Source organism: Neovison vison, chromosome 7 (genome assembly GCF_020171115.1).
Source record: "Neovison vison isolate M4711 chromosome 7, ASM_NN_V1, whole genome shotgun sequence".
Classification (NCBI taxonomy): Eukaryota; Metazoa; Chordata; class Mammalia; order Carnivora; family Mustelidae; genus Neogale; species Neogale vison.
In genome coordinates, this window is record NC_058097.1 from 1,438,759 (window position 1) to 1,454,553 (window position 15,795).

General features: G+C 64.5%; 1 protein-coding gene across 1 annotated transcript in view; it reads right to left on the bottom strand.

Moving 5' to 3' along the window:
• Window positions 1-7,453: 7,453 nt before the first annotated feature.
• The window catches only part of LOC122911148 (BTG3 associated nuclear protein), a 115,239-nt gene continuing 106,897 nt past the window's right edge, over window positions 7,454-15,795 (bottom strand). The window contains exon 13 of the mRNA XM_044255576.1: window positions 7,454-7,784. Within this exon, the coding sequence (XP_044111511.1) occupies window positions 7,731-7,784 (54 nt within the window). The 3' untranslated portion in view covers window positions 7,454-7,730. The remainder of the gene's footprint in view (window positions 7,785-15,795) is intronic.

Consider the following 15,795-nt stretch of genomic DNA (forward strand, 5'->3'; position numbering starts at 1 on the left):
TGTGCTCCCGTCCACGCGCACACATGTGCGTGTGAGGACCTGCCTGCCGCATGTGCCCCGGGCCTCGTGTCTGGGATCCGGTGGCCTCCCCCCTTTGAAGCAAACACACACTGGCCACCACCACGTGGGCCACGTCCTGGCCCCGTGTTCCCCGCCGTGAGGGGGCCGGCGCTCACCGTCACAGAAACCGGGGCCAGCTTTGGGGTCTTTCCGGTGCAGAATTTCAGGCCCTAGGGACTTGGTCCACCTGCAGGGACTTGGTCCACCTGGAGGGACTTGGTCCACCTGCAGGGACTTGGTCCTCCTTCAGGGACTTGGTCCCTCCAGTCCTGCCTGAGTCGCCGCCACCCATGCTATTCTGAAAGCACACCCCCCTCCCCGGCCCCTGGGGATGCGGCGTGTGGGACGGAGGTCAGGCTGCTGTGAGGATCCGCGGGGTGTCCCCTCGGGGTGGAGAGCCGCCGGGGCGCGTGCACGGGTACGAGAAGCAGCTCAGGCCGCCGACAGCGCACGAGGCCAGAGCCTGCCGGACCTGCAGCCACCATCGGTGCCGGGCAGTGGTGAGACGCGGACAGCCGCGCGGCGATCGCTAGTGACTCTCCCAGAGGCCGTGAGGCTGGGCAGGCAGGGCCGGGATCTGGTGGGGAAGGAGGTGCTACCTCGGGGGTGGGCTGGGGCACACAAGGGAGGGAGGCCACCGCCACGGCGCACAAACACGGCGCGGTCATGGGAAAGGCCCAGCACAAGCAAACCCAGAGACGAGAGGGTGTGGGCTGCTTGGCTGGGGAGGGGGCTGCGTAGGGGCTCGGGTGTGCACTCGGTGCTGGTGTCCCGAAGCCCACAGCAGGGAGCGCCCCACGGACATGCTGCAGACTACGGCGTTGCATGCCCGCAGGGAGCGGACCGTGTGTCTTTGTGGCCCTGCCGGGGACTTCCAGGTGGCAGATGGCCTCATGACAGGACGGCCAGGTTGCTGCTGGGCTCAGGGTTCCCGGGCCTGTGACCTTGGCTAGTACTTAACCACCCCGAGGCCCAGTCTCTGTGACCATAAAAGGCAGTTGGGACACCTGTCCCCGTTGGGCTTTGGAAGGGGGGGCTCCTGTGAGGACGGAAACTGCCACAGCGGCCACCGGCAGGCGGGAGACACAGTAAACCCACTCCTTTGGGAGCAGGCCTGGCGACGCCCAGACCTGGGAGCAAGGGTGCAGGGCTCGGTGACCCCCAAGCGCTCCCGAAGCCTGGTCCTGCCCCTCGCCCCATGCGGTGAGAGCAAGTTCGCTGCACGAGAAAGGGCCAGAGCCCCACCCCCACCCATGATGGCCCCACATTGTGTAGTGGGGACTTGGGGGCCAGAGCCCCTAACTCCTCCCGTGGGTGAGCACCCACAGCCACCCCGATGTGGTCCTGAAGGGAAAACCCTGGGCTGCCGGAAGTGCAGAGCAGCGGGGACGGGCTCCTCCGGGAGGGGGGCCACAACTGTCCACCACAGCGACGGCACGTCCACGCCCGGAGGCCCTGGGCACCTGGGGCTGCGGGGTCATGTAGTGGGGAGGTGGGAACCGCTGAAAATGTGGGAGCTGGCCAGCGGAGAGCCAGTCCTGCCTACGGGGCACCTCGCACTAAGGACCCCTGCACATTAGGGCTCCATCTGAAGAAACACCCAAACCAGGACCAGGTGCCTTCACCTGAGCCTGGCCGTCCTGTTGGTCACAGTCACGAGGCGTGTGCCACGGCACAAAGCCGAGGGGACAGGGTCCCAGCGGATGACATGAAACAGACACCCCGGGTGGCGGCAGCTCCCGTGTTAGGCGCAGGCGGCCCGGGTGTCTGGCGGCCAGCAGGGTACCTCGTTCCGACCACTCAGCTTGGGCCGAGCTCCTGGGCTGGGAGGCCTCACTCCGTGGAGTCCAGTCCTGGGAAGACAGCTGTGACCATCAGCAGGGGGATTCTGAATCCAGACGCCTGACCGGCAGCAGGCACCGACCGCCGGAGGCCGCGGGGTGGGCAGGGAGCCCCATGTCCTCACACTGTCTGCACTGGGGGTGGGAGTCCTGCCAGGGTTCTCGACAGCCCCAAACCCCCTCCGCCCCCCTCCCAGCACCACGCGGGACACGGGGGGCACGGGGGGCACGAGGAATCACCGAGACAGGGCGCCAGCTCGCCGAGATCTCACGGCGCCGGACATTCGCTCAAAGCGCAACGACACCAGGGGGTCTGGAACTTTGAAACCTCACCCACTTCCCCTCCCGTCTGTCACCCGGGTCCCTGCAGGCTGCCATCCTTCCTGAAGACCCAGCCCGGGAGAACCTCCAGCAAACCCCACACCGGGGCTTTGGGCCGAGTCTGCACGGGATGGGGGCCCTTCCCGCGGAGTTTCAGGAAGTGGATGTGGAAACCATGACCGTCACTCTCGCCGGCAGCCCGACTGCTGATGGGAACCAGACACGTCAGGGAGCACAGGCCTGCTGGGGACCCCGCTCTCACAGCTCGCAACACCCTGAGGTCGTGCCCGGGATGGACGGCGCCCTGCGAGCCACGCATCCGGGTCGGCTCCAGCGTGCTCGGGGGACCCGGGCCTGCCTGCTCGCTGAGTCAGAAAGGCCGTAACGAGATGCACATTGAGCAAGCACACTCGTCAGACTCGCTCACGGCCCATGTGAAGCAGGCGCCTGGAGAGATAAGGCTGTCCCCGGGGACGGAGCCCGGGAAGGAACCCACGCAGACACCCAGAGAAAGCCTTCAGGAAGGGGCGCCCCGAAGGCGGCCGATCACAGGCTGCCGACGGGTCTCCGTGCCCGGCACACGGATCCGCCTCCCAGCTCACATCTGGTCCAGACGTGGAATTTCTGCGGGGTAAGGGGAAGGCCCCGCTCGGCCTCAGAGACGTCCCCAGATGGCATCGGTTCCCGCAGTTTGGCTGCAGGTCAGCGTGTGCTCACAGCAGCGGTAACGAGGCAGCCTGCCCGGGTAGCGTCCCTTCCAAACGCCCCAGGAAACACCACATTTCCGACCTCCCTCCCGGGCCGCCAGGGCCAGCGTGGTCGCGGGAGCCTGCTCTTAGCACTTACCCCGGGGGCAGCGGTGGCCGGTCTGCAGCACGTCCTGGCATGTGCGGTGTGTCCCGGCAGCTTTCCAAGCGCTCCGGGACGGCCCCGGACCAGGTGGCTGCAGCCCCGCCGGGCGGCCGCCTCTGCCTCTCCTCCGGCGGCTCGGCTCTCAGCTGCGGAGTTTCAAGTCCCACGCAGCCTGGGACTCCCTCTCCCCGTTCACGCACTTAACCCTGCTGTTGCCTGGTTAGGAGGGATCCGAAGAAAGTCAGTCTTGCCCATTCGGGGAGGTGGACGGGCTGCCCGCAGGGGCGAAGGAGCGGCTCCCGGTCTCCAGCAGGCTCTGCTCCTGCTTTCTCCTTCCTAAACGCAAGCCCGTGGGGAAGATGCCAGAAGATGGTCCTCCGGGCGGCTCTGCCGGCTTTCTTAACCCTCAGGGCTGCATCCTCAGGCCGCGGTGGGGTGCACCTGCTGGTGGGGGTCAGGAGACCTCCCCTGCCAGCCCACAGATGTTGGGGATGCCCCTTGTTGGGGTCCTTTCTGCAGCCACCTTGGCAGACTTGAGCAGCTCAGACTCACCCCCAAGCTCAGGGAGGGCGGTGGGCGCTGGGGGAGAAGCGTGACGGGATGCATTCCAGCCTCTCCTAATTCTCTGTGGACACTCGGCCGTCACGTTCCTTTGTGAGCCCCGAGTCGACGTCTGCGGCAGGTAAGGAGCACCCCCCGACCACCAAACTTGGGGGAAGCTATTGACATGCCCGGTGGCGGCAAGGTCACCAAACGTGAAAGCCTGTCTCTGCTCTGAGCCCACACACCCCACGGCCCCAGACCCGCCTCATCTGTCCGTTTACCAAGGCATCCTTGGCTCTCGTGAGCTAGCAGGGAAACCGAGTCATGAGAACTTGACCCGGCCATAATCGACCCCTTCCTTAGGTAGCTGTGAGCTGCTATGTGCCAGATGGGGATCCCACAGTGGATGTGACGAAGGGCAGGAGGGACCCCTCTTGGGGACAGTAGCCCTGCAGAGGACCCCCAGCTCCTGAGGGGCCCCAGGCACACTCACACACGCGTGCTCACACACGACACGCATGTCCACACATGGGCTCACATCTGTATTTCCGTCCAGCCACAGGGACCAAGCGAGGCTGCCACGCGACCCGCGGAAGCGTCCCTGGGGTCTCTGGTGTCCTTCCAGGCTACGACGCCCTCAGGAAGGACCCTCAGGAGCCACTGGGTGGGGAGACTGAAAAGACACGACCCCAACCTTGCTTCTGGTTTCTGATTCCAGAACTCAGCGGACAACCTGGAGTTGTAGCCCATGGCCCCCCAGCATCCACACCACGTGGCCCCGGGAGGCAGCAGCGTGTAGGGGTCGGACCCTGACTTGACCACGTCCTGGCTGGGCCGGTCAAAGCAAGTTGCTTAACCTGAGCTCAGCCAAGTTCGGAACCTGAGTGCGCCGCTCGGGTGGGGACAAGGCTCAGGGTTACATGAGTGCGAGCTGGTGCCGCGTCTTTGGGGCACCATCACCAGAAACCCAGGCCGACGTCGCCCCCAGTGCCTGGTCCCGCGGCTGGGGGCTTGTGCACGCAGGTCTGCAGCCTGGAAAAGGCCGTAACTTCTGAAGTCGCCCTGTAGCGCCGCCTCTCCCGGGAGCCAGGATCTGGAAAGCAGGTTCCAAGGACGCTCACTGGCAGTTCAACACTCCCAGATTCGGGGGGTGGGGGTAAGCTGGGAAAGGTCATGCGATGGGTCCTCCAGTGGCTCCAGGGTGATGGCAAAGGCCCGTCCCCTTTGCAGGGTTTCCCTCCAAACCCGAACTTAGACGTAAGTAATTCTGTCCGGAACAGGCAGTAGGAGACCCAGGAGTAGGGCCACCATGTCGGGTCCCCTGATGTCTGAGGCGTGGAGAAATGACAGGAAGACCCCAAAACGGAGACACCCCACCAGTCCGAGTTGGGTGTGTCCGGACAGGAGAGTTCGAGGGGGTCCCCACCTCCTGCCTCCTGCTTTTCCGGATGTTTGTGGTTTCCTACAAGGAGCGTGTGGAGTCTTACAAACAGGAAACAGACATCTGCAAGTAGGATAGCCGGTCCCAACTGCGGGCTCCTCTCCAGCCCCCACGTCCTCCTCCGCAGGTCTCGTGGCTTCCTTTCTGCTTCTGCTTCTCTCCCGGTCTGGCCACCAGCTACCTCCCACCTCCCAGAGTGGCCGGGTGCCCCGTGCCGCCAGCCTGCAGCAGACCCGGGGGTGCTGGTGCCGCTGTGCCCATCTCCCAGATGGGAACAGTGAGGCTCAGAGGGCTGAGCACCTTGCCCAAGTCACGCAGCTGGGGCCCGAACCCATTGAAGTGAGAAGTCCCTCCCCATGGGGTCCGCAGGGAAGAAGCCTCTTCACTGGTGCTTCCCTCTGGGCCTTGTCTGGATGTCGCCCCTCGGTACAAGGGCCTCCAGTCCCCGTCGCGGCCACCTCGGCATCTCCGTCAGCGGCAGCCGGCAGGCAAATCCAGCACGCTCTTCAGTGGGGCACAGAGCCCAGGCAGGAACCGCCTCCAAGGGTTTGGGGCCAGAATCCCAGCAGGTGGCTCCTTCCGGGGCAGCCGGGACAAGAGGGGTAAGAGCCTGGCCGGGTCTGGGAGCGGGGGTCAGGGCAGTCCCCCCAGCCCGCTGTTCGATCACACAGGGGCTGCTGGGAAGGGGCCTGGTGGCCGGGGCGGATGTCCGGGCGCAGGAGCTCACCCTCCGAGCCGCGGCTGGGCCGCCCCCTCTCCGCTGAAGGACGCCGAGAGGAAAGCAGAGTTTCCTCGAGGAAGAAATGTGCCTGCGGACGTGGGTCAGCGCGGGCTGTTCCTGGTGGCCTCATGGACTGGGGGGAGCCCAATCCTTGAAGGCGGGTCTCGGGTGCGAAACCCGTCCTGCTGGCTCTGGCCTGGACTGTCTAGGCCCTCCTGGAGGCGCCGTCTAAGGAGCCCCTGAGCCGACCACCCCCGCGTGGGTGCCTCCCGTCGCCGGTCGCCCGCAGGCTCTGCGGCCAGCTCCAGCTCGGAAGCCCGTATGGCCACGCTGCCCGCCGTAGCCCCCGTGAAGGATTTTCCCGCAGCAAATGCGATTACGCGTAAACCTCTCGGGCCCGACCACCGCTTCCTGAACAACGATCCCCAGGACTGGGGTTTGACACGCTAACCGAGAGGTCTGGGGTGTAAACGAGACCAAGAAGGCTTATTAGCAGGAACCTGTCGGGTCCGAACTGGTGGTTTCACCTGCGGGCAGGGCTCGGACCCCCCGGGCCTGGTGTGCTCCGGACGTCCCAACCACAGTCCCGGGAGCCGCAGCACCGCAGGCTTCCAGCTCCGCAGCCGTCCCGACGCTTGGCCGAGCGTGAGCGCATCCGGCTTACCCCCAAGAACCCCGATCCGGCATTTCGGACGAGGCATCGTCCTCCGTGGGGCAAACACGTCCTATGGACGGCGCAGCCCGACGCCTGGGGTGGGGGGAGAGGAGCGAATACCCGCCTCCTGCGGGCTGAACTCGCTGGACAGGCTGCCATCAGGTGAAGGTGGCCGGGGGCATCGGACCGCCCTCCTCACGGCGCTGCGGGTGGGGGAGGGCCACTCCAGAACCGGGGGAAGCGGATACCTCGGGGCAGGTAGCGGAGGCTGCGCAGCGAGCAGTCACTCCGGGATCTTAAGACGTGTCTTCGGGAGGACGGGGTGCTCCTGAGTGTCCCCGGCACCCAGCTATGTGCATCCCGCATCTACGGTCTGCACGGAGGGGCTGGCTTCGGTGATCCCCGGCTGCGCGACGAGTCACCCAGCGGCTCCCGGCTTAGAACAGGAAACAGCACTCACGGTCGCTCGCGCTTTCTGTTGGCGGTTTCCTCTGGGGCTATGCCCGGTGGTCTCATCTGAAGGCCGGGCTGGGGCCCTCGCCGGCTGGCAGGCTGGTTGGCTTTGGCTGGGGACCTCAGTTCCTCCCCACGTGCCTGCCTGAGGGTCCCCACAGCCTGGCGGCTGGCTTCTCTGACAGTCGGAGCGGAGATGAGCTGCAGGGCCTCTGGAATCTGCCACGAGGAGGAGCCCCACGCCATCGCGGCTGCCGCGGGACTTGCGAGCAGGCCCAGCCGGCTTCGGGGTGCGAGGGGCAGGCACAGCACCAGCACCGACAGCACCTGGAGACCGGCCCCGCCGTGTATCCCGATTCCCCAAAGCGCCCACGTCCCTCCCGCTGCCCCGTGAATGAGAAAGATGTTTTCGGACACGGAAGCGTGTCTCCCTGGTCTCTAACACCCTCTGCGGGAGCTTCTCCCCCCCCGACCTCCCCTCACGAGCCACTGGGAGAAGCTGCCCTCCGAGCTCCCCCCACAAATCTCGCTCCGTCACTCAGCCCAATAGTGCAGGTTTATTTTCCATATTGTGGCAGGCGACAGCGCTGCTCAACTGTAAGGGGGACCCGGACCCCTTTTCTCCAGAAAGGGCTTGATGGGGGGCAGCCTCGCTTGCGACCGCGAGTGCGGCCGTGGGCTCTGCAGTCTCGTCTGGAGGTCCGGCAGGATCGGGGGGCTCTCGGCCACGGAGCTCAGCGCCTCTCCGAGCGGCCTCTCCACGGGGCTGCCCGCGCGTCCCGGCGGCGACGGGCGTCCTCCACGGCGCACGACCCAAGGGACCAGCACGAAGCGTGCTCGACCTCAGCAGTCAGCGCCGCCAGCACCGCCATATTCCACTGGCCACTGGAACTGGACCTGATGCAAGGTGGGAAGGTGACAAAACCGAGATGCATGGGTCAGTGAGGTCATCGGAGAGGCTGCCCGCCACAGCACCGTCCTCAAGAGCGGCCCAGGGAAGAGGTGCAGAAAAGAGCAACGAGAAGGTCAAGGGATGCAGCCCGAGGGACCTGGAAGTGACCAGGTCAGACCAGGCTGGTGAGCTGCGGGACGACGTCCGAGGTCAGCAGAGATGAGCACACCGCCCTGCCCGAGGCGGGGACCGTCGCACAACCTCCTCATCAGCTGGGACGACGGACGGCGCCGACCGCCCCCTACACTCACGCATCTGAAGACCGAAGCCGCAAGAGAAAGAGCACTGAAGTGCCCAGGGGTGACGCAGTTGTCATTAACTTGTAATTGTGATCAAACATGACGAGGCCCCTTTAAAAAAAACCCACAGCTCGGGGCGCCCAGGGGGCTCAGTCGGTTGGGCGTCGGACTCTTGAGCCGAGCTCAGATCTGGATCTCAGGGCCGTGAGTTCAAGCCCGCACTGGTGTGGAGAAGACAGCTTTGCCGGTGACTGAACTCACACACTGTGCGTTTCACTGGATTTCAGTCCACCACACCTGCCAGAGGACACGGGGACCTCTGGGCCCTTGAGAGTGTATTTTCAGGCCACAAAAGGAAATGCCAGTCGATGCGGCAGAAGCTATTAGCCCAGGAGGCACGAGGAACCACGGAGTTCGGGTTGAGGAAGGACTGCGATGGGAAGAGACGTCTGCACACGTGAGGGTTGAACCACCCGTGCAGGGAGCCTGGAATGAATGACGGCTGACGGCCTCAGCACCACAGGGAGAAGCCCCTTCCTGAACCCCAAGCCCCCTGCTTCACTGCCCAACGTGCCCCCACCATGTTCTCCAGTTCCAGGTCAGGGCACCAGCAGTCAGATACCCAAACTGTGGCCACACCTCTGGGAGGCAGGGGCAGGCTTGGCCTGGCTGGGGGTGGAAGTGGGGGGCAGTGCCCTGACAAAGGAAACGGGCTGCAGAAAGCCCTGCTGGCCCAGGAGCAAGGGAATGGACGGTGCTGTCTTGTGCAGTGGAGAGCTGGGGACTCCTCACAACTCCAGAAAGCCAGACGTCCCAGCCAGCCCCGGACGCAGTCTGGAGCGCTGTTTCCTCTGCTCCACGGCCCCGGAGCCGGATCCCAGCTGGTTTGTTAAAAACACTCCCTCCTCTCATCTCCACGCACTGGAGAACCTCGCCCATTCCCCTCGGCCCCTGACCTCCAGCCAGGGATCTAGAAGTGTGCAGCAGACGCCCAAGCCAGGGTTCATGGACACAGAAAAGGCTTTTCAGCCTTTTGCTTGTTACCACAGTGACTCCTGGCACCCTTCCAGAGACCTGGTCAGAGAGCCTCCCCGACCAGTTCTGCCATCAGCCCAGACTCCCAAAGGGCCACGGAATCCTAGCCAGGATCAAGAGAGGGGTTCTGTGCATCGAAGAACTGAAAACGTGGCCCACTCGACGAGGGGAGGGGGAACTCACGCCAGGGAAACTCAGCAGCAAATAACGTACATACAGGCGTGTGAGCAAGCGGGTCTGTCTGTGCGGACACATGCGTGCACACACACACGCACGCACATGTGCGCACACACACACGCACACACACACACGCGCGCACACACACACCCTGGGAGCAGGGACACCCCAGGGCAAGGGTCCCGAGCACCCCTAGCCTCCAGATCTTGGTTTCTAAACACCATCTTCCACGAACAGTGAGCAGGACCCCTGCAGAGACGGAAGATTTCCATCCAGCCAGGAAGCATCAGGTGCTTCTAGAAGGTTCCGACACACTGGTGGTCAGGAAGCCAACCAGGAGCCCAGGGGCTGTCAAAACACTCGGGAGCCAGTTCATGGGGCTCACTGAGCATGACAGGTCACAGTGTTTAAAAAAAAAAAAAAAAAAACTAGTTCCCGAGTCCAAACTCAGACAAACGGATAAATACAGGGAAGTCTGAGGAAGCGTGAAGTGTTCATATAGTTTAAAAGTGTTTTTCCACAAAATCCTTCTTATGATAGAGAAAAAAAGAATAATTTGCAGCAGAGGGGACCTGGCAAACACCACCCTGAACAGTCACTACTCCCAGGAGCAGGAATGGGACGAACCAAAGTCCAGCCCCCTCCCCCAGCGGCCAGCCCAGAGGCCGGGCCCCAGTTCCCGCTGTCCTGCCCCACGGGAGTCTCATCCGCGGGAGACACAGACGTCTCACAGGGCAGACGAGCGCCGAGGCCAAGAGGAGACGAGGAACTTGTGTGGACTAAAGTGGGCGGAGTGGGACAGACAGCCCGAAGCAGAGCACAGACGGACAGACCCTGTCTGCTCTCTGGCCCAGCGGGGACGGGGCTCCCACAGACTATCAGAGTGTTGCTTTGCACTCGGATAGCACAAGGTTGGAATCTGCAGGAGCGGAGCCCACACACCCAGGTGCTGGGCAGGGCGGGGCAGGGCCAGTCCGACGCCGCAGCTCTATCTGGCGCTGCAGGCACCCCCTCGCCTTGGTGCGGCCCTGCTGTGTCATCCGTGTCAGGCCCACATGGCTTCCTCTGTCTCCCTGACCAGCGGCAACCCCTGCGTGAGGGGCAGACCTGTCCACCTCTGCAGCTCTTGCCGGACTGCCCCTCAGCTTCTCCTGATCCAAGATGAACCCCCACCGTCCACCATGTACTCTGCTGCCCGGGGCCTCGGCCCGGAGGGGTGGTTGGTAAGGAGGAGCCCAGGGCATGGGCTCAAGCAAGGCCCCGAGGGACAGGCATGCCCCTGGCACCCTGAGCCTCCATGGGAAGTGCATGCAGGCCCACTCTTCCAGTGGCCACCGCTGCAGACATCGGGGTGGGAGACCCCTTGGGCCAGGGCATCCCTTCTCCCACTGCCCCCGCCCAGTCCTGGCCAAGACGAGGAACGGATGCCGTGCAGATGGGAAGGCGGCCGCTCTGAGACCCCCGGCCTCACTAGAGGTAACTTCTCCCTCCCCCGGCTTCTCCCACTCCCTTCCCCTCCCTCCTCACGCCGTGTCCTGGGTCCTGCCTCCACCCACCAGAAGCCAAGAGCACCCCCTTCCCCGGTTCTAACAACCAACAACATCTTCAGATGTTGCCCAACATCCCGCAGGGTCAGAATTTCCACGGGCTGAGAACCACGGGGTCCTCTATGACCCACCTCTGTACCCACTTGAGCTGCCACGCCCTGGTACTTCCAGCTTACTGGTGACCCGAGGCCCCTGGTCTCACCACTGAGCGGGAGGAGGAAGGGCTGCGGCCGGCACAGGAGCGCTCGGGCCGCCCCTGGGGCCTCTGGAGGCCCGGTCCTGGCTACAGAGAAGCACGAAGAAGCAAATCCTGCCGAGGACACACGGATCCGTCTGCGAGGTCGGGGCCGGCGGCCACAAAGAGCACACGTAGGCTGTCCCTGTCATCTGCAGCCACGGGCCCGAGTCGGCAACACCCTCGGCCCTGAGATCATTCTCGAGAAGCTGGCGGTCAGAGACGCGGCGGAGGAGGGAGCTGCTTCGCCGTGATAAGCCAGGTCTGGCTCCGGGGGTTCTTGGAGCCGCCCCAGGCCCGCCAGCCAGCATGAGGTCCTCACTGAGTATGCCTGGGCCTGGGATCCATGGGGAGGCCTGCCCCACACCCACTCAGCCTAGCCGCCGGCCAGGGGCCCCTGCGTGGTCACACCCAGAGGTCCCTGCAGGGAACAGAGCCGGCAGCCGGGGTGAGGGCCCGGGGCCCACAGCTCCCCTCGTCCTGACAGCCGACTGCCCTGAGGAGGGCTAGGCGGGACACGGTCGAACAGAGTGACCTGGAAGGACGTTTAAACCAGATTAGGCCTGTGGGCAGGGGTCTGGAGAGGGTCTCCTGGGTCCCCTTCCCGTGACAGGCAGGGCCCAGAGGGAAGCAGGCTCCTGCCCAGGAGAGAGGCCAGTGTCTGTCCCCACGAGGAAACACCCCCAGCTCTGGGGGTTTCAGCTCAGCCCAGGCTGTGCGCAGACCTTGGGGTGGCTTATTAGGGACATGTGGTAACTGCGAGGGTTCAAGGGACAGGGCACAGGAAACGAGCTGAAAATCAGACCCACCGCCCACCTTCTGGGCCTGCGACTGGAACCCTTTCCACTTGGGCCAAGAAATCTGGGAGCTGCGGACGAGGTGACGGGCAAACCCAGTTTGTGGGGCCTCTTCAAGAGGAGCGATCACCAGGTCCGGGATCCTAGACCGGCCACGGTGGTGAGTGCTCATCGCTCCCGCTCTGCCTGGCAGCTCGGTGCCGGCGAGGTCACCGTCTGTCCCTGGGGACCTGGGCCCTGGGGCAGCCAGAACCTCCCTGGGCCCTGCGTCCACACCCAGGACAGCAAGCAGCAGCGTGATGCCACTAGAAGAGACAGCCAGCCACACACGCCCCTTCCAGCCACTAGAAGAGACAGCCAGCCACACACGGCCTTCCTGACCCAAACGCTGACCGTCGGCTGGACCCGTGGGCTTCGCCACAGCACCAGCACCAGTAGTGGCAGGGGGGGGGCGTGCACGGACGGCGGCCACAGCCGTGCACTTAGGAAACCTCACGAGGCCGACCTCATGGACGCTTACAGCCGCAGGAGCACGGCCACCAGGGGAGCACGGCCATGGGAGCACAGTCCTGGCGGAAGCAAGCCCATGGGGTGGCCACCAAGGACACAGTGGAAGAAAGTTCCCTCCAACTCCTTGTGCTGGGCGTTTCGACCCTCTGCCCAGCACAGTCTGGAAAACGGAATCCAGACCAGGGTCACTCACCAGGGACTTCAAATGGATGTGCCTTGGGGACGTGGGGACAGGCCCTTCTGAAAGTGAGAACGTGGGGGGTAGGGGTGTCTGAGCCGAGCCCGCCCCGCCCAGGGTGGGCACCAGCCTCAGAAGTTCCCGGCATCATCGTGGAGGGGGTGGGAGAGGGAAAACGTCCTCAGGGAGGACCAAGCCGGCAGCGCTCCCACCGAGCTCCACGCCCTCCGGGCACACTGAGACCAGACCGCGCGCAGACCACTCCGGGGGGCTGGGAGAGCAGGGACCCACCGGCGGGCTCCCACTGGGAGGGCGCGCAGAGTCGGCGGGAGGCCGAGATGCTGAGGTCTGCCTGAGCGGCCCACAGTTCCGGGCGCACGGGGAGACTAACTCGGACCTGGCTCCCGGGGCCGCAGACGGGCTTCCGGGAGACCACGCAGGCAGAGCCCTCTGCTCCGCGGCTTCGTCAACAGCGCAGACGACAACTCGGGGCAAAGCCCACGCCCACGCGGTCCCCGAACACCCGTGGGTTTCTGGCTCTGCTCCGATCTGTACCTGGCTGGGACCTCTGCCCCGTGCTTCAGCCACTGGGTCTGGAGCTCAGGAAAAGCCATTTGCCCCGGGCAGAAGAGACAGAGCGGGGTCACCGAAGGTCCACGCAAGGATCGTGGGAGACGAGCACAAGGGAGCCTCGGGGTCGGGACCTGAATTCAAGGTCAAATGCACGTCTCCTCAACCAGGAGGGGCGGATGGTCCCCAAACCCAGGGCCAGTGAGGGCAGGGAACGGGGAGCAGAACCCAGGGCCCCCAACAGGACCAGTGCTGGGATGGGGTGTGGGGACAGGAAATATGCACCTGGCCTCTGTCCTCTCCTGCTGCCGCCTCCAGCCTGTGCCTCTCGCGCCACGTTAAGCAGGAAGCCGTGCCCTGGGGGCCATCACCAGGGAGCAGACAGCACCACGCACTCTGACCGAAGGACAATGCGCCCTGAGCTCCGGTTCTCCAGGGCCACTGACAAGGGGGAGGCCACTCCTTACGCAGGGCTTGTCGCCCTCCCCCTTCCAGGGTGCCATGGCACAACACCAGGACGGGGCTGTCCCCACTGCACAGGCAAGCTTGGCCTTCTCTGAAGGTCCTCCTCCTCCTCGGGTAACACTGGCCTCAGTCGGCACTGGTGGCCAAGCTGTGAGCGTCCACAGTGGCTTTGCGGCTGGACTCCAATCACCTCAGATAAAACCCACCGTCCGTCTGACCACTGTGGGGGTGAGACGCAGGAAGGCCTGGCTCCATCCCAGGGACCAGAGCAGGAAATCGGCCGCAGCCCCAGGCCAGGCTGCCCTCCCCAGCTTGCTGGCAGCCGCCCCCCTCGCCCACCCGAGGCCCACAGATCCCATGCATTCCTGTGTACACTGCCGCAGCCCATGAGCACCCAGAGCTCACCCCCGTCCACCTTCCCAGGGCCTGTCGGTGCACGGGGAATGGGAGCGGGCCGGGTGGGCCAGGCTTACGAGGGTGCATGGTGGTTCCTTCACGGCAACAGCGGGAGGCAGAGTCAGGGGGCGGCCAGGCAGAACCTCCCTCCTGACGGCTTTGCAGATGACGTGAGGGAGCACCCTGAGGGGGGTGAAGACAGGGAGACGCAGCAGGCCAGTGCCCACCGGCGGAAGGAAGGATGAAAGCACCAGGCAGAATGAAGCGTCCACCGGGGAGGGCGGGGTCTCCCAGGGAACGTGCCACCACCCAAGCGGGGGCCTGTCGCCCAGCTCACCAGGCGCAGCTGTGGGTGCAGGCAAAAACTCAAGTTTTCCAAGTTCGGGGTTTTGCCAAGGTGAGTGATAGGAAGCGGATGCAGGCAGCAGGACAGGGTGCCCAGGGGAGCCAAGGTAAGGCCGGCTCGCAGTCCGGGCTGGGGGAGGCGGTCCCGACGTGGGGTGCACAGGTCCCCCCGCGCCCCGGGGTCAGGATTTAAGTGGGGGGGCCAGCGGCACAGGAGGACAGGCCGGGGACCAATGGCACACTACCCCGCCAACACGGGACAGGCCTCCCCTGAGAACACCGCGTGCGTCTTGAATTGGATTCAGAAGCCGGTATTTCAGACCCCGGAAGACACCGTGAGCCTAGACAGATCACGGCTGGCCAGCGTTTCGGTAAGTGCTTGCTGCCGGTCTACAGAAATGCAGTGTTCCGTGCGTCGACTTTGATACCCCAAACACTGCTGAGGTCTCTTAACGGCTCCAACAACTTATCCTTGGCAATTATTTTAGATCTTACCTTCGGAAATTATTTGGAACGTTCTAGAGCACAGTTGCGTCATTGCGATGTGTCTCTCCCTTCCCACCACCTGTCCCCAGGTGGTGACGGGAGCCCAGGCCGTCCTGGGGACGTGTGCAGCAGGCCCTGAGCTGTCTGGTGTCTGTGGAAGCCCCTGACCAAGTCACGAGGTTCCTTGTTTCCGGAATGTCTTCTCCTTTCCCAACATTCCAGAGGGATGACGTTTATCAAGGGCTGCTTCTGCCTCTGCTGAGACGCTGCTATTTTCTCTTATTCTGAGGTCACACGAGGCTGCACTCATGATCGAAACAGCCCTCGGGGTCCCCGCCCCAGCGAGGGGTCCGCGGGGCCCTCCCTCCTGAACACAGGGTAGCGGCTCAGCTGCAGGTGCTGGATCACGGCCGTCCCAGGGGCCCCGCGGCCCCAACAGCACGTGTGCCTGGACCGCGGGCAGGGAGGCCTCTCCCCCGGGAGCCCCGCACACTTGCCGCGCTCACGTCGGCCCGCCCCCGCTGTCCGCCCCCCTCCCCTCCCCTCTTCTGCACTGACCGGGGCTCTTCGGGTCGCGACCCCCCACCCCACTGCTCATTTGGACGCTCTACCCAGTTTCCAGGCCTGCCGTGGATAAGGAAGCACAGCTTGCGAGACCCCAGCCCACACACGGCAGAGTCTCCCACGCGCCGTGACCCCTCCTCCACGACACGCTCACCACGCGGCTGTCCCAGCCCAGTTTCGGGACCACCCATCTATGCGCGCGGCCCTCGCACTCACGGTCCTCTGGCCGGGATCTCTCTCCTTTGCCCAGAGGACAGTCTTTGAAACTCCTTTCGGTGTGGGTCTACTGGTCGCAAAATTCCGCCTTTTGTGTAAAGACAACCCTTTAGGGACGCCTGGGTGGCTTGGTCGGTGAAGTGTCTGCCTTCGACTTAGGTCATGATCCTGGCGTCCTGGGACCGAGTCCCGCATT